Below are 17,737 nucleotides of genomic sequence, written 5' to 3' on the forward strand. Positions count from 1 at the left end.
CACAACTGCCCTCAGCTGAAAAGACCTGGAACCAGGCTTCCATTCCCCACTGGCAATGAGGAACTGGAGCCTTTGTGGCAGTTTTCTGCAGCTGGCTTGTCCCTGGGGGCTGCTGAGTAGTGGTGCTGGGGCCAAGGTCTCTGCCCTGGGGTTTCTAGTCTTGTGGGGATTCAGGTCAGCGGTTGGTGCAGGGGGAGGGCAGCCTCTGCCTGCCAGCAGCTCTGCAGCTGGTGATGGGAAGTCCTGTGCCCAGCGCTGCTGCCCGGGGGCTGCCCTGCCCATGGCAGCTGGAAGGGGTTGTGGGGTGGCTTTGCACGAGATGGAGGGGAGCTGAGCTCTTCCCAGCCCCATGCTGGGCACAGGTCCTTCCCCTGCTGGCTTCATGCTTGCAGGCCGGGCTGCTGGCTTCCGTGCAACGGTGAGACCCTGTTGCTCCGGGAGGAGACTTGGGCTGGGCTGGTGTGGGGGAGTCTGGGGCTGGCAGGACCCGGGGTCGGCGAGGCCACGGAGGTGAGGGGCGGCGGGGGAACAGCAGGGCAGCGGGGGAACGCGGCGCCGGGTACTTTGAAACGGGGTCTTAAACTCGAGGATGGGGTCGGCTGTACCCCTCCCTATCTGTGCCAATAAACCAGCGGAGTGCGGACACACTCTGGCAGCCACCGCCGCCTTCTCCCTCCCCTGCTGCCCCGAACCGTGAGCCGCTACCCGCCGGGCCCGGGGCGGGCGGCGATCCGCGGCGCGTCCATGCCATCTAGTGACGGCGCGGCGAAGCGGTGCCGGGGACCGAGCGGCTCCTCCGGGCCCTCCGCAGCGGGGAGGGAGAGAGGGAGGGAGGAGAGGCCGAGCCGGGCGTGCCCGCCCGGGTGCCCGGGGCGGGGTGCCGCAGGCCGAGCCGCCGCGCCCCGGAGCAGAGCAGCGGTCGCAGTCGCTTGCCCTGGCCGTGTCAAGGCGGTGCCGCCGGGCAGGGGCGGCTCCTCGACCGGTTCCTGCGGGGCGAGGCGGGCGGCGGCTCGGCCGCTCGAGGGCTGACAGCGACCGGAGCGGCCGCCGGCCACGGCGGAGCGATGATCCGCCGGCAAGGTAAGAAGCGCCCTGCCTTGCCCTGCCCGCGGCACCGGGCACCGCGGTCCGCCGCGCTCAACAAGTGTCTGCCCTGCCGGTACCGGCACCGGGATTGCTCCTGGTGTCCCGCCCTCGCTCTCCTCCTCCTCGCCACGGTTCGGGCGGCCCCACACCGTGCCCCTTCGGGGCTGAGACCCAAGGAGCGGGTGCCCTGCGTCCCTCCCTCCCTGGGGTGCGGGGCACGTCGTGCCGCCGTGGCGTGGCTCGGAGCGGGGGGCCGTGGAATTCTGTGCCGGCAGCATCCTTGAGTGCTGTGGCGAGGTGTGGGGCGTAGACCCTGCGAGGAAGGGTGTCCTGCCAGCGGGATTTGCGCCTTGGGGCACGGTGCGCTGTGCCCCGGACGCCACGGGCTTTGTCTTGGGGGGCTGCAGGAAGGGTCCTCCGGCCTCTGCCCTGCGCTGCGGACACAGCACTTCCCTGGGCTCGCTGGTCCAGGGCCGGCGCTGCCCTGCTCCCTCTGGCCGTCAGCTGGTGCTGGCCGCCAGCAGCGCAGAGGTCCGTGCGGAGTACCTGCCCCTTCCGCGCAACCTGGCCTGGGGTGGGATGTTCACACGCTTCGCGGCCTGGAGGAGCGGCCCCGGTTCTCCACCTGCTTCTTCAGCTTCTGCTAAGGTCAGGAACGAACAGGTGAAGATGACTCAAGTGTCTTTGCAGGCTGCTGGCCAGTGTCTGGAGCCACTGTCTGATCTTGCAGAAAAGGAAGCCCTCAGCGACAGCACAGGGCTGGGGCACCCATAAAGACAATAAAAGCAAGTCTGCTTTTCCTGGAGCCAGCGTGGAGCCCAGGTCTGAGCAGGAGCTATTCACACTTCCCCAGGCTCCTTTCTCCATTCTGCTGCCAGGATGAGTCAGTGTGCGCCAGTAGCAGAGGCAGGAGCCCCTTCCCCTCTGGGCTGAGGAGGAGCCATGAGGGCAGCCAGCCCAGCGGGCTGGGACAGCAGGTGGCACACACCCTGGCAGACACAGACCCTCTTATTCAATGACCTGAATTCCCTGCTGAGAGCCCTGGGATGAGCAGGGTCATCCTTTCTGCATGAGTTCCCGGGTTAAATAAAGAGTCCCCAGCAGTGGTGGGACGGCTCCCCTGTCCCCTCACACAGACGCTCTTTGTCTGCAGGCTTCCAGGGTGACAAAGGGAAATATTCACTGATAGGCTTGGGATGGGCTCAAAGTCCTCGGGAGGTCCCCACCCACATGACAGATGGATCACATCTGGGGCTGGAGCCGAACTGACACTGGGTGTCTGCCCAGTGAGGCATGGAGGTGTCCTGGCACAGAGGGATCACAGCTCCACTGTTTTAGTCCCAGGGTTGACTCACAGCTATGGCGAGCCTAGTCTTTAACCAAAGTGTTGATTCATGGCAGCCTCCAGCTCCTCTCCTGGCCAGCATCCTTCCTTAGCTGACCCCAAGGCATCATGTTTCTTTCCCAGTGTCTCCTGCTGACCCAGGGCTGCTTCCCCCTGCAGAAGCTCAAGTTTTGCCACTCATGCAGCTGAGCTGCTTGCAATATTTTGTGTGAGTGATGCCACACTCAGCTTTGTTGCAGCCATCTGGCCCCACATGGCTGCAGCTGCTGCTGCGGTACTCGTAGCCCTCTGCAGCCAAGGCATGCCCAGCTCCCAGGTGGCTTCTCTGCCTGGGTGGTGGCAGAAGTGCTCAGGCTGCCCAGTGCCTCAGAGTTTAGACGTGTCAGCCTGGGTTTAGCTCCTGATCAAGGCTGAGAAGGGCCAGCAGGCAGAACCAACTTCCTTCCAGCCCCTGCCCAGCTCTCCACCATGGCACCTCTGCAGCTCATATCAGGGTTAGCTCCTCCAGGTAAGGAGGATGCTTTTGTGGCTGACTTAAAAATCTAAAGCTGGAGGGGAACCGGCAGTGTTATCCACCACTCCAAGGCTGCACTCGAGCCTTTGCTGCTGATGTCTGTCCATCCTTCAGTGATAATGCCTTGTTACTGCTGTGTGCCCTCTGCAGACATGGAACGGGCAGTGGAAATTCTGTCCAGATACCAAAGCACCCTGCAGACTCCAGAGGAGCAGGAGCTAAAAGCATCCATTGGAAAAGTCTCGCACATCTTGCGCAGTGAACTCTTCCATGCTCTGCTGGGTAAGCCCCTGCTTCACGCTGCCTTTGTGGTCAATGGGCTCTCCTGGGGGCCCGATCCGGCACAGGCACCTGGTGCTGCCCAGGCTGGGTGAATCCTGGCTGCCTGGAATGCCAGGGAGCTGAGCTGCATTGGGGCTGCAGTCAGTGAGTGTGTGCAACATGAACAAGATTCCTCGGTCAGGTGGTTGCAGACAGTAGGTAAAGCCCTCTTCCACACACCATGTCAGACCTGCCCAGCATCTGCTGAAGGCTGCTGCTGGGCATGACAGGATGCTGCAGTGCCATGCCCACCCTTTGCACCCTGGGGTGTGGTGTGTCCACAGCCACCGCTGGCTTTCCAGCTCTGCTCCTCTGCTTAAAGACACCCCACACAGGACCTTGCTCCTTCCCATGCCACTCAGCCTCATCACAACATGCTACTTCCCATTTCTGCTGGCCACCCAAAAGCAAACTCACTTTTTCTCTCTTGGAGAGTGAGCTCCTTCTGGGGTGTCCTGGCTTTTCTCACATCTAGAGCCACAAGCACTAGCAGGGGCACAGGGACTGTGTTACACAAGGAGCAGACTTGGCACAAGGCTCGTCCTGGGGCTGGGCTCCGGAAAAGACCATTCTGAGTGCAGTATAAATGTGTCTGTGTGGATGTAGACAAACACAGCTGGAGTCTCTCTGGACTACACAGCTTCTCCCTGCAAGACCCACAGCTGTCTTGCTGAGCAAGGTCATCTGAAAATGCACTTTCTTTGCAAAGGATTTTATTTAGAAAGAACAAGATTCGATGGGTTTGGACTGGAGTTGCTCAGCTCCATTCCCTGCTAGAGCAGACCAGGTCCTGGCTATGTGGGTTCACCTAGGGTGCTAATTTTGTTGGTAACCCCAGAGCACCATTTGCAGAAGCTGTGGTGTGTGGAAGGGGGCAGGAGGGGGCCTCAGGGAGTCACAGGCAGCCCTGCAGTTTCTGCTCTTGGGTTTCTCAAGTTTCCCTGGTGGGAAGGAAGGGAAAGCACCCCAGAAGCTCTGCACCCCAGGAGAGGACCTGGGCCCTGGGTACAGAGCTTTATGTGTGGTCTGCACCTCATTTTCAGTGCTTTCTGAGCCAAGGCTGAATCAGCCCTGATGCTCCCCCTCGCCATCACTCCTTTTCTGGCTCTTACCTTTTCTTCACACCTCTGCAGCCAGAGACCCATTTCTGTGCCTGCAGAACCCCAAGTTGGCAACAAGCTCCTCTGTGCTTTGTCTTATCCCCTGAAAATGACAGTCACGGGGTGAGCAGTGTGTTCTGAGCTGGTTTATTCTCCTGGTCTTGTTCTTGCTGTTGGAGCACCACCTGGAGGCTTTCATCCCCACTGTGTCCTTGTGCAGGGCTTGTGCTGGGGTGTCTGTGCCACCCATGCCACCCGCAATAGAAACACATGGCAGGGAAGGGGTCTCTGGGGCCATTCTTGCCTCTTGATTTACCACTCACTCTGAAAACAGTCCCCAGCCCATGAGTAGCCCCACACTGAAGGCAGTAGTCCCCCAGCAGGGCTGCAATTGGCCTTGGCAAACCCGACGCAAGCCCAATACCCCTGGAAGCTTTTGTGTGTTCCCCAGCCCTCTGCAGGGCTGTGTGAAGGCAGTAAAGCATCTGGCAGCAGTGTTGTGGAGGGAACCCGGTGCCAGGCAGGCTGAGCTGGCCGCGGTGTGCCAGGCAGGCTTCCCGGCGCCCTGGTCTAATCGCCTGCCTTAGTGTCCTGTCAGCGCTGCAGGAGGGAGTGTCGCTTGACTGCTGGTGACCTTTCAGCTGGTTTAGCAGGCTGGGAGTTCCCCGAGCCCAAGCAAGCCTGCCCTGGACGTGTTTACCTACACAGGAATTTGCGGTAATTGCTTCCGCCCCCCGAGCCTGGGTTCGTGAATTCCTCTGTCCGCCAGCGCCTCTGTGCGGGCAACTGGCACACACTGGGCTCGCTTCGTGGCAGTCACAGATTGCATCGGCTCGGAGGGGACCCTCAAAGGCCCTCTTGTCCGACCCCACTCCAGGCAGCAGGGACACCTCCAACCAGAGCAAGCTGCACAGGAGCACAGTGAGTCGACAGTGCAGAGCCGCTGGAGCACAGTGGCAGCTCCAGAGGGTGGTGGAGCTTTTCTCTGTTACTTGCTTTTCAGCCCTCCTTTTCTCAGCGTCTCTGTCTGAGGTATGCTGGGAGTCAGGGAGGCTATGCAAGGGAGGAGGATGTGCAGGAGAGCAACAGGTACCTCCCGGCCAGCACGGGGCTCTGGTCCTGCAGAGGTGCCTCCTTTTGCAGCCTTTCCGTATCTTGGGACCTGGCCATGCCCAGGGCCATGCTGGCTGTGCCAGGGCAGCAGTGCCCAGTGGGTGCCATGGCGTCTGACCCTCCTCAGTGATGTTGGAGCTGCACCAAGCCCCGCACTGCACAAGAGGAATTCTTTGGTGGAGCAGAGGGCAATCAGGCCCTGCTGGCTCACTCTGCCTGGCCCCTCCTGCCCTGTGCCTGCGCAGCCAAGCGTGGGCCTTGCAGGGAAGCAGCCCAGTGACAGTGCTCAGGCAGTCTGGGCTTGGGGATGTGGTGGCTGGGCTGGAGTCATTCCCTCTGCTCCCTGGAACCCCCCAGGGAGGACAGGCTTTCATGCAGATGTGGCTCCCTGACCTTTCCTTCCAGAGCTGGGGCTGAAAGGGGCCCTTGTGCCCTTTGTGATGGGTAAAGGCGGGCAGGCAGAGCCTGTGTGCACTCAGGCACCCTGCTGCACACGCAGCGCTCCTCCCAAAAGCCTTCTGGGGCTCAGCAGTGGCTGCTGCAGGAGGTCCTGCAAGCTGCCCAGCCCCCGGCCCTCCTCCCTGGCTCATTTACTCCGCCGAAAAGGTTCCTGCCGTGAGAGCTCTGCTGCAGAGGCACAGGGAGAGGCAGGCTGCTGCCAACCCATCCTGCAGCCCCGGGTGCAGAGCTTCCCTGGGTGGGCAGCTCAGTTCCCCAGCAGTGCTGCTGGAATGGCGGTTACAGCTTCACTGGCTGAGGGAACCAGCGTTCAGTGTGAAGAAGAGGAGGCTGAGGCGAGACCTCATTGCTCTCTACAGCTCCCTGCGCCGAGGCTGCAGTAAGGTGGGGGTTGGGCTCTTCTCTGTAGTACCAAGTGATAGGAGAGGAGACAGCCTCGGGTTACCCCGGGGGAGGTTTAGGTTGGACATTAGAAGAAAACTCTTCCCTGAAAGGGTTCTCAAAGACTGGAACAGGCTGCCCAGGGAGATTGTGGAGTCTGTCCCTGGAGGTGTCCAGAAAACGCGTGGGCATGGCACTCTGGGACAGAGTTTAGTCTGCATGCTGGTGTTGGGCTGATGATCTCGGAGGGCATTTCCAACCCAAACAATTCTGTAATTCACCCATATAAAGCTCTGCTTTTGGTGGCTGTTAGGTGTGGACCCACCCCACAGCAGCAGGGCCAAGGCTGGTGCAAGGCTGGAGTTCCTGCCTGGGGTAAGCCTGCAGGAGAAATGTCACTTTCTGGACGTGGCTGGCACAAAGGCACAGCATTAGAAATATTTCCTGACACTTATTTGCCATACCAGCTCCAGGGGAAATGGTTAAACACGTTCCAGTATCTGTAAATCTGGAGTCAGTCTTCCTCCTTAGATCTTGAGTGGATTGAATCAGTCAGAGAATGGTCTGGTTCGAAGGGGCCTCAGAAGGGGTCCAACCCACTGGCACCAAGCAGAAGCTGGGCTGTGGGACAGCACACAGCAGCATCCTTGGCTGCCACAGTGTCCTCTTACTGAGGCTTTTCAGGTCGTGCTGCTCTGCAGGTGTGCAGGTGAGGCAGGCTTGTGTGCCCACAGGGCATGAAGGAAACCAACATCTGTTTAAATTTTCCTTGATGCCACAGGCCTGTGTGTCCTAAAAATCTACTCTTGGCACAGCCACAGCCTTTGCTGCCTGAACTCACAGAATCACAGAGTCACCTGGTTGGGAAAGCTCTCAGGATTATTGAGTCACAGTATCACAGTATCACCAAGGTTGGAAGAGACCTCACAGATCATCAAGTCCAACCCTTTACCACAGAGCTCAAGGCCAGACCATGGCACCAAGTGCCACGTCCAATCCTGCCTTGAACAGCTCCAGGGACGGCGACTCCACCACCTCCCCGGGCAGCCCATTCCAGTGTCCAATGACTCTCTCAGGGAAGAACTTTCTCCTCACCTCCAGCCTAAATCTCCCCTGGCGCAGCCTGAGGCTGTGTCCTCTCGTCCTGGTGCTGGCCACCTGAGAGAAGAGAGCAACCTCCTCCTGGCCACAACCACCCCTCAGGCAGTTGTAGACAGCAATAAGGTCTCCCCTGAGCCTCCTCTTCTCCAGGCTAACCAATCCCAGCTCCCTCAGCCTCTCCTCATAGGGCTGTGCTCAAGGCCTCTCCCCAGCCTCGTTGCCCTTCTCTGGACACACTCAAGCATCTCAATGTCCCTCCTAAACTGGGGGGCCCAGAACTGAACACAGCACTCAAGGTGAGGTCTAACCAGTGCAGAGTACAGGGGCAGAATGACCTCCCTGCTTCTGCTGGCCACACCATTCCTGATGCAGGCCAGGATGTCACTGGCTCTCTTGGCTACCTGGGCACACTGCTGGCTCATGTTCAGGTGGGTATCAATCAGCACCCCCAGATCCCTCTCTGTCTGGCTGCTCTCAGCCACTCTGACCCCAGCCTGTATCTCTGCATGGGGTTGCTGTGGCCAAAGTGCAGCACCCTGCACTTGGAGCTATTGAAGCCATCCCCTTGGACTCTGCCCATCTGTGCAGGTGGTCAAGGTCCTGCTGCAGAGCCCTTCTGCCCTCCAACCCAGCCACATCTGCCCCCAGCTTGGTGTCATCTGCACACTTGCTGATGACTGACTCCATGCCCTCATCCAGATCATCTGTGAAGATGTTAAAGAGGATGGGGCCCAGCACTGATCCCTGAGGGACACCACTAGTGACAGCTGCCAGCTGGATGTGGCACCATTCACCACCGCTCTCTGGGCTCAGCCCTCCAGCCAGTTCCTAACCCAGCACAGTGTTGCCATCCAAGCCATGGGCTGACAGCTTAGCCAGCAGTTTGCTGTGGGGGACAGTGTCAAAGGCCTTGCTGAAGTCCAGACAGAGCACATCCACAGGCCTCCCCACATCCACCAAGCAGTCACCTGATCATAGAAGGAGATCAGGTTGGAGAGGCAGGATCTGCCCTTCCTAAACCCATGCTGGCTGGACCTGAGCTCTTTGCCATCCCTCAGATGTGCTCTTATCACCCCCAAGAGAACCTGCTCCATCAGTTTCCCTGGCACTGAGGTCAGGCTGACAGGTCTGTAGTTCCCACCATAATCTGACATCTCTCTGTCAGACCAGGGGTCCTCAAGCTTTTTAAGCAGGGGGCCGGTTCACTGCCCCTCAGGCACTGTCGGGGGCCCGACTGTAGTTTGTCGGGGGCTGGACTATAGTTGGGATCCAGCCCGGTCCCGGCGGCTGCTCGGGGGCTGCGGGGCCGGCGAGCGGATCAAGTGGCAGAAGTGGCTGCTCGGTTTCCTCCCCAGCCCCCGGCAGGGTGGGGGATCTGTCAATACCGGCGGCCGGTCTGAGGAGCCTAGGGGGCCGTATCCGGCCCACGGGCCGTAGTTTGAGGACCCCTGTGTTAGACCATGGCCCTGAGCTCCTCCTCTTTTAAACACCTCCAGGGATGGTGACTCCACCACCTCCCTGGGCAGCCTCTTCCAGTGCCTGAGGGCCCTTTCTGGGAAGACTTTTTACCTAATATCTAATCTTCATCTTCCACTTCTGAAACTCCTCTAACCCCTGACAGCAAGATTGTCTCTCCTAGTGAGCCTCTGAAAGGGGGTCATAGGTGGAAAGCAGCTGCTGCAAAGGACGAGCTGCCTGCCCTGCGGACACCTTGCCAGCTTGCCTGCCCAGGGCTTCGTTCCTGCAGCAGACGGGTGACAAACAGGGACGCCGGCAGCAGTGCACCCCTAGGATGGGGCTGACGCTGTCACGTCTGGGTCTGGGGGGAGTTTTGCACACTCCAAGTGTAGGGCAGACAGGCAGGAGCCCCCCTGCCCCCGGCCGGTCCTGCCGTGACTATTTTTATAAGCAGAGGCAGGGATGTTTGTGCAGGCAGACAAAGTCCTGCTTGTCTGGCGGTGGTGGCTGTCGCCGTGACCTCATGGCTGATGGAGAAGGCCTCCGGGAGCTGCCAGGAGCCCTGGGCGCTGCGGAGGAGATGCCCTGGGTGCGGTGGGCGGATCCGCGGACTCCCACTCCTCCCATCGTTTCTGTCTGCCCCATTTCTCCCACGGCACGAGAGGGAGCCTGGCACTGATGCGGCGTGAAACAGCAGCTCCAAAAGCAGCATCGATGCCAGGCAAATGGCACAGTGCTCTCTGGACTTGGGCGGCTGCACGGCCTGGCCGGGATCCCCACGGGCACAAAGCTGCTCTGCCAGCAGCTGAGTTTCAGAGCAGCTTTCTCCAGCGGCTGGGATGCCACCAGGCAGCCCCTAGGAGCTGGCTGATGCGGGTGGATGCTTTTCCCCTTCCCGTCTGCAACACGGATGTGCTGCTGCGGCGCATGGGCACGTGGTGAAGCACAGGGAGAAAGTGGGCATCTGCGTTTGGGGGTGCACTCTTGCTTTGTGAAAGCCTCCTAGGGAAACAGCCTTGAGCAGTGCTCAGCCTGCTCCTGCTGGCACTGCCCAGCACTCATCAGATTTCCTTTGGAAAGCTTGGCAAAGTGGGCATTGGATGCTAGGTGGTGCCGCGATGTGGCACAGTTTGAAGTGAAGGTCTGCTGTAGCCACTTCAGCCCTGAGCTGCCAGGGAGCGCTGGAGGAGCAGTCATGCCCCACTCAAGCTGAGAGCCACCCCTTGGCCCTGGGCTTGCTTGCAGAAGAGGGACTCTGCAGCAGAGGCAGGCACGGAAAATGAAATCAGGTTCCTGCTGCAGCTTTCCCCACTTTGAAAGCTTATTTATGCTGCTGTGACTTTTGTGCCCTGCCAGCTCCACCAGGCTTCCTGCTCCTCAGGTGCTTGAAGAGATTTATTACCCTTTTATGCCTCTTGCAAGGCGTTTACCAAACTCTTTTGGCTGACCTTTTGGAGCTTTGCCTTTCACTTGGCAGCATTTCCCAGCCCTCTTGCTTTTCTCGTTTGGATGCAGCCTCAGCTCTTCAGCTGACCGGCTTCTCTCTTTCATCAGCCTCCCTTCCCCTTTGGGCCAGCCTTGCGCTCCTCCCTCTTGCCTTCGCTGTCTGCTTTGGCCAGGCACTGAGCATTTGTTCTGATGTCCCAGCTGAGCCTCTCTGAACAGGCTGGGTGCCCTCCCACGGATCTTTCTCCATCTTTGTTGCCCCTTTCAGTGCCTTGGTAAAAAATCTTCTCACTTTTGATGTGGTGCCCTTTGGAAATGAAACACTTCCACAGTGCTGTACTGGCACCATGGAGGTGCTGGATGTGGCAGTCTATGTCCAACCTGGCTCTGGAGATGAGCTGGGGACTGCTGAAGACCAGCAGCTGCCTGGGTGCCCAGTAGCTGGGACTTTGTTAGGGAGGAGCAAAGCCCAGTGCAGTCCTGCTGCTCCCCACAATCCTCCATGTGTGACACAGAGAGGGCAAAATGTTCCTGGCAGGGGCATGATTAAGTCTGGGCTTCCACAGCCCCTCTGAGAGCAGCAGATACTGTCAGGTGCTACTGTCACCCCATGCTCTCTTTCATGCTCAGGACATAGCTGTAGCTACCAGCTCTAGAATTTGTACACCAGGAACTTGCTGTCCTAGTGCCCTGGGCCCTCTCTGCCTGTCTCTGTGGGAAGGGAGCTCAGGGCACTGGGGAACAGCTGTGGCAAGGGAAAAACCTGGCAGCATTAGGGTAGGCAAGCAGGGGCTGCTTGGCACAGCTTCTCAGGGCTAAAGGGACATGAAACCGTACAAGGGACTGGCACAGCCTGAAAGAGAGCAGGACGGGGTGGGAGTTTTGCCTGCTGTTGCTGAGGGCAGTTTGCTCTAGAGCATGTGGTGATTGCTCAGGGGAGATGCCTCTGCCTTCCATAGCCACGGCGCCCTGCCTGCTTAGCCAGGCACCCTGCTGCACCTCCTGCCTTGTCGAGAGGGTGTGGTGGGCAGTGCAGCAAGGGTGGGCAGTCAGCAGAGCCCTTCACCAGGGTACCCTCTCACAGATGCCGCGTGGGCAGAGCAGGTGGGCGCAGGTGCAGTGCCCCAGGCTGCACTCTGGCACTGGGCTGTCCTGTGGATGTTTGCTGTGCTGTTTTACAGACATCCACGAGTTCTACAATTTCACACTGCACTCCGCACCGCTGCAGCCTCCCGGCCCGGGCACACACCATGGCACAGCCGGGGAGCAGCATCAGGCCAGCCGGCCCCACTCTGCACCCGGAGAGCCCCGGCACCCGCCCGAGGTAAGAGAGCGGCAGGGTGCGGCGGGGCCAGACCCTGCTCACTGCTGCCCCGGGCTGAGCCGAGGGACACAGGAGGGCGCTGGCCACAGCGGCCAGCTCAGCTCACACCCAGGCTGTTCCCTCCCTGCCTCACTAAGGAGGCAGCTTCTCGGGTTCTCAAGTGTTAGTTGACTTACTGCTAATGCAGATAGCTTCAGCTGCGTTTCTGGCTTCTGCTCAGCCCTGGCAGCTGGATTAGATGCCCCTGTCTGACACTGTCTCCCACTGAGGTGTTTCAGCTCTCTGTTGTAGCCAGCCTCGTAGGCTGCTTGTGATAAGTGAAGAAGATTGAATCTTTTCAGTTTCCCTTTTAGACCTGCCTTCCAGCTCCTAGATAACTTCTGCCTCTCCTGTTTGCATTCTCTTTAACTTCCAACAGCCTTTTGAAAGACACAGCACCAGGTGAGGGGGCAGGAATTGAGCAGGAGGGTCTCAGTGGGCTGAAAGGCACCAAAAGTCAATGAAATTGCCTTCTGCCTTTGCAAGCCTTCTTCCTGTTCTTCTTCCCTGCCATCCCTATGGGATTCCCTGGACTGGGCATACAGCAGCATTTGGGTAGAAATGCAGAAGTTCAGGGGTTCTCTCTTGCACTGAAACAGTCCTCCAAGATAACAACCATGTGTGTCCCTCCCTAGCTGAGCTGGCTTCCCACTGCATACCCTAGGCACACCGAACCTGAGTGGCACACAGGGGCGGTGCGGCTGAATCATGGAATCAGAGAATAGCCTGAATCAGAAGGGACCTTACAGCTCATCCAGTTCCAAGCCCCACCATGGGCAGGGACACCGCCCACCAGCCCAGGATGCTCAGAGCCTCATCCAGCCTGGCCTTGAACACATCCAGGGATGAGGTGTCCACCGCATCTCTGTGCAACCTGTTCTATTATTCCATCACCACTCTAGTGAAGAATTTCCTAATGTCCAACCTAAACCTACCCTGCTCTACTTTGAACCCATTGTTCCTTGTCCTGGCACTCCCAGCCCTTGTCACAAGTCCCACCCCTGGAGCTCTCCTGGAGTCCCTTCAGGTACTGGAAGACAGCTCTGAGGTCTCCCTGGAGCCTTCTCTTCTCCAGGCTGCACAACCCCAACTCTCCCAGCCTGTCCCCACAGCAGAGCTTCTCCAGCCCTCTGATCATCTTGGTGGCCTCCTCTGGACCCTCTCCAACACTTCCATGTCATTCCTTTGTGCTGGGGGCACTGAAGCTGGACACAGTGCTGCAAGTGGAGTCTCAGCACAGCAGAGAAGAAGGAGCAATATCTTTGGAAGAGGAACTCCTTAATGGAGTCTAATGACTAAGAACAGAGGAGACAGAACTACCCGTGGTCAGTGCAGGAGATGTCTGTGTTCTTCTGACTCAGGACCTGTTTTGGCCTCATTTTTCTTGTCCCCCTTCACACTGACAGTCCCCCTAGTTGAAGGCCAAGCTGCAGATCTACATTTCTGAATGGGTTTTTAGTGAGGTGGTGCCATGGGCAGTGGGGTCACACTTTGGGTTTTCCTGTCTCCTTCGCTTTGATCCACCCCCCCAGCAAGCTCTCCTGGCAACAGCCACCAGGCTGTGGTCAGGCCTGTCCATGGGGCCCTGAGGAGATGTGATAGTCAATAAGGACACTCAGTGTGAAAACAAGTGGGGAAACAGCTGTGGGCCTGGCACAGCTGGCTTGAGGGGAGCTCCTTGTCCCCCTGCAGTGCCCTGCACACAGGACACAAACCAGACAATCCTGGGGCTGCTGCTCTGCAGCGAGCAGCCCAAGCCCCTCTATGGCATCAGATCCTTCATTCTTTCTCACAAATAAAGGGTGTTGGAGGGGTTCCTGTGTTGCTGAAATGTGAAATCCAACAGGCAGATGCCCCTGCCAAGCAGCAGGATGTGGTGGTTTGGCTCTGGCTTCACCAAAGCTACTCTCTCTCCCCTTGTTCGATGGAGAGGGGAAAGGGAAAATATAACAAAGGCCTGTGGGCCAAGATAGAAGCAATTGAATGGGATGAAAAACAAAGCCAAGGCTCTGAAGAAGCAGACACAGGTCTTGTTCTCTGCTCTCCACTGGCAGACGATGTTGGGTCACGGCTGGGCAGCAGGGCTCCAGCACGTGGAGCAGCTGCTCCAGAGGACATATGCCACCAACCAATGTTCCCACACTGCCTTCTCTCACTCAACTTTTATATCTGAGCTGACCTCATATGGCATGGAGCACCCCTTTGATCAGGTTGGGTCAGCTGGCCTGGCTGTATCCCCTCCCAAGATCTTGCCCACCCCTCAGCATCCTGCTGTGGGGAAATGCTGGAAAAGCAGAGCCTGGGTGCTGGGCTCAGCAGCAGCCAAAACTCTGGAGTGCTACCAACGCCTAACTGCAGCTCTACAACACACAGCACTAGGAGCATGCTCTGAGGAGAATTAACTCCAGCTCAGTCAAATTCAACATACAGAACAACTCTGGAGTCCCCTGCCTGCAAGCCTGCTGCCCATGTGGCTGATGCCAGGGTGGGCTGTCATGGGCAGTAGGATGCTCTCTGAAGGCCCTATCACCCCTCTGCATGGTGAATGCCAGACTGACACGGTGGAAGGGACCCCAAGGATCATCTGCTCCAACCTGTCTAGGTGACAGTGCTGTCCCAGCACCCTGGCAAGCTGAGCCTTCAGCTGCCCAGTGCAGGGCACTCCACTGCTTCCCTTGGGAGGTGATTCCAGGGTCTGTTCTCATGGCAAACATTTCCTTCTGGAGCTCAGTGGGGATGTCCCCAGCAGTAACTTGTCCCCATCACCATCACCCCTTGTCCTTTCCATGGCACTCCTTGTACAAAGGGAGTCTGCATCCTCCTGGCAGCCACTCTGCATGTCCTGGTCCATGCTGATAAGGTCTGTCCTGAGCCTTCTCTTGCCCAGGCTGGACAACCCCAGCTCCCTCAGGCTCTGCTGCCGTGGCAGAGGGCTGCCAGTCCTGTGAGCATCCTCCTGGCCCTTCTATGGACACTTCCCAGCCTGTCCACATCATTTTTGTATAGTGGGGACCAAAGCTGCAGACAGTGCTCCAGGTGTGGGCTGAGCAGAGTGGGAAATGCTCAGTTTGACCCTTCTAGAAGTGGTGGTAGGCGCTGGCTGCAGGTGGCCTGCCTTACCCACGGGTAACCCCTGTCTCGTTTCAGGATCCGTCCCAGGACGGTGAGCGGAGCCTTCCCACGGGTGCTGGGGACAGCGGCTCAGGGACACCACCACGGCTGGTGAGGGTGACAGCTCGTAGGACAGAGGCACCAGCCAGCATCTGCAGCCTGGTGCTCAGCTCTCACAGCACCCTGCCCCAGGTGAGCCTCCATGCACCCCACACTGTGTCCCACCCTGCCAGCACAGCCGGCAGCTGGCACTGAGGGGACAGCACCGGGGCTGTGGTGCTCATACCACCACGGGGACAGTGCCAGGGGGACATTTTCCTCCCCTGGGCCTTACAGTGTTTCCTCGTGGCTACTCTGGACATGCTCAGGCTAGGAGATCCAGCAGTCCCCTGTGCCAGGGGCTGGCTGACACAGAAATCATCCTCTTGTGGTAGCATTTGCTGCAGTCTGGTGTCAGCCCTCAGTGCAGGTGGATGTGGTGCACAAGAGTCTGTGTGGAGCTGGAAGTCCTCCCAGCCCCAGCCCTCCTGGGCCCAGTGCTGGCACCCTTCCACACTGCAGATTTCCATCGTGTCCTCAACTGGCAGGTCCATTCCTCTCTGCTGTCTTATTGACCTGGAAATGTTGATTTGGATGTGGTCTGTAAATCTCAGCTCCCTCCTGGTGTGAGAGCATTGTTTGGATGAGGATTGGAGGGGAGTTTCAGGGACAAACGAAGGGGGAGAGATGAAGTGACCAGGATGGAGGGAGCTCAGCACAGATTTCAAATGATATGGAAATGTTGTTTTTCCCTTGGCACGGTTTGCTTGTTTGCTAAGTCAAAGTCTTCTGAAATATTGCACTGCTGCAACTGCACTGCTGCTTCTCTCTTCTTTTGAAATGCTTCCTTCCTCCTCGGGAGTGCAATAAAATGGGTCATGCCCCATTTTTCCCCCCTTGCATTTTCCCTCTTGCTACTCTCTACATTTTCAAACATTCACCAAATCTTTACCAGTTTTGGAAGGGTGGAACAGTGCTTTGCTGAACGTGACAGGAGGTTGACCTCAGCTGCTGGTCTCTGTTCACCAGTGGGAGGGAACCACAACCACAGATGGGAGAGTCACAGGGCCAAATCTATGTGGCGTGGGGGTCTGCTTGGCCAGGAGCAGTCAGATACCAAAGGCTTTTCTTCCTCACCATCCCAGGCTCTGGAGTACAGTGGCTCTTGCATCCAGCTCCAAATGTCTGGCTGCATCACAATGTCTTCTTTAGCAGCAGCCACCTGGCTTTCATTGAAAGGCTTAATAGCATCATAGAATGGGTTGGGTTGGAAGGGATCTTAAAGATCATCCAGTTCCAACCCCCTGTCATGGGCAAGGACATCTTCCACTAGCCTAGGTTGCTCAAGGCCTCACCCAATCTGATTTTGAACACGAGGGGGTACCCACAACCCTCCTGGGCAACCTGTGCCAATGCCTCCCCACCCTCACTCTAAAGAATTTCTTGCTCATCTGCAGTCTCAATCTCCCCTCTTCCAGCTCAAAGCCACTGTGGTGGCCAAAGTGCTGTGTCCCTAGCCTGGCTTGGCCTGATGGCTATTTAGCCTGCCCGTTAGAAGTCTGCTCTTTGCTGGTAACCTGGATTTCTCTAGCTTTAGCTGCCAGCCCCAGGAAATGTTGCTGCCTTTGTTTGCTAGGATAAAGGACTGTGGCAATCAGAAATGTTCCCCACGTGTAGGTATTTATAGATGCGCTTCGGCTGCCTCAGAACTTTCCTTTAGATAAACTAAACAGATTGGCTCCTTCACTTGCTCAGTGTGAGGCAGGTTGTACAGCCCTGAAATAATTCCTCTCATTCCTTTCTGAAGTTTTTTTTCTTTTCAGCCTCCTCCTTTCCTAGCCTGTGTCAGTCTGGGACAAGAGCCTGTTCTCAGTACCAGGCATTGCTGCTTTTGGGGTCACCCATCCACATGGACCATACCTGCTGGCCCAAAGCAGGGGGTCGCTGGCCCAAGAGGGAGGGATTGGGGGGAGCCTGGGTGGGCAGGACAAGGCTCTGGGAGGGCTGTGCTCTGGCAGGGCTTTCACACCTGCAGTCTCTTTCATCTCAGAGGATGGCAACTTCACAGATTGGCTGCAGGCAGAGCAGGGTCCTGGAGGCAAAAACCCATTGGGATGGTAATGGCCAATGCTGGACTTAGCCATCCCTGCAGTCCTGCTTGAAATGTGGTTTGCCATGGAGACCCAGCAGCTCTCCTGGATCCTGGGACCAAGTGGTGCTGGAGAGCTGCAGGCTGGAGCACTGTTGCTCTGTGGCAGTGCTGGGACACAGATGCCTCTGACACGGAGGTGAGCCTGTTCCCCAAACTGCATCTTCACCGCCAAACACCAGCCCTGCTGCAGTGGAGTGAGCATCTCGGGCGTGCCCCATGGCAGCAGTCAAGACCGTGACCCAGGACTGACTGTGACTGGGAGCAGGCTGTGCCAACAGACCTCAGCGTGTGCCCTGCTTTGCTCTACTCACTCCTGCACGGAGGCATTGAGGACACCTCATCTGCTGCCCAGCATCACCTCCTGTGTCAGTTCTCACCAGCCCCAGCTTGCAGGACAGTGCTGGAGCTGAGTACCGCCTACACAGCCAGCTCCTGTCCACCTCCACAGTGACTTCTTACTCCCCAGCCTTTGGTACATGCTTTTAGCCACGGGCATTTCCAAAGTGGGTTTCAGAAAAACACCTGAGGTGGCAAATGGCACTTGGAAGAAGTGGGGAAGCTTTTCCAGTAGATGGTATTTACTGCTACGGCCAGAGAGCAGCAGCTACCCCCCTGGTGCACAGGAACAAGAGCTCTAGCAGACAGCCTGCCACTGATAAAAGACAAGGTGATGAACTGGCCTGTCCTGCCCAAACTAAATGCAATTCTCTTATCACATCCATCGATGTAAATAAGTTTTCAGTTGTGC

The 17,737-nt window shown here is 57.9% G+C and overlaps 1 protein-coding gene across 1 annotated transcript; it reads left to right on the forward strand.

Moving 5' to 3' along the window:
• The first annotated feature begins 589 nt into the window (after positions 1-589).
• LOC135183751 (uncharacterized) lies at positions 590-15,739 on the forward strand. The gene is made up of 5 exons (XM_064158936.1): positions 590-693; positions 812-1,080; positions 3,096-3,227; positions 11,506-11,648; positions 14,835-15,739. Exons 1-5 carry the CDS (start codon positions 590-592, stop codon positions 15,051-15,053), a joined length of 867 nt encoding a protein of 288 aa, XP_064015006.1. The 3' UTR covers positions 15,054-15,739.
• The last annotated feature ends 1,998 nt before the right edge of the window (positions 15,740-17,737 follow it).

This window comes from Pogoniulus pusillus, chromosome 19 (genome assembly GCF_015220805.1).
Source record: "Pogoniulus pusillus isolate bPogPus1 chromosome 19, bPogPus1.pri, whole genome shotgun sequence".
NCBI classification, from domain to species: domain Eukaryota; kingdom Metazoa; phylum Chordata; class Aves; order Piciformes; family Lybiidae; genus Pogoniulus; species Pogoniulus pusillus.

Coding starts and splice junctions, on each gene's coding strand:
- LOC135183751 (XM_064158936.1), top strand. CDS start 590: ATGGGGTCGGCTGTACCCCTCCCTATCTGTGCCAATAAACCAGCGGAG. Junction 1,081..3,095: donor AGCGATGATCCGCCGGCAAG/GTAAGAAGCGCC, acceptor TGCCCTCTGCAG/ACATGGAACGGGCAGTGGAA. Junction 3,228..11,505: donor ACTCTTCCATGCTCTGCTGG/GTAAGCCCCTGC, acceptor GCTGTTTTACAG/ACATCCACGAGTTCTACAAT.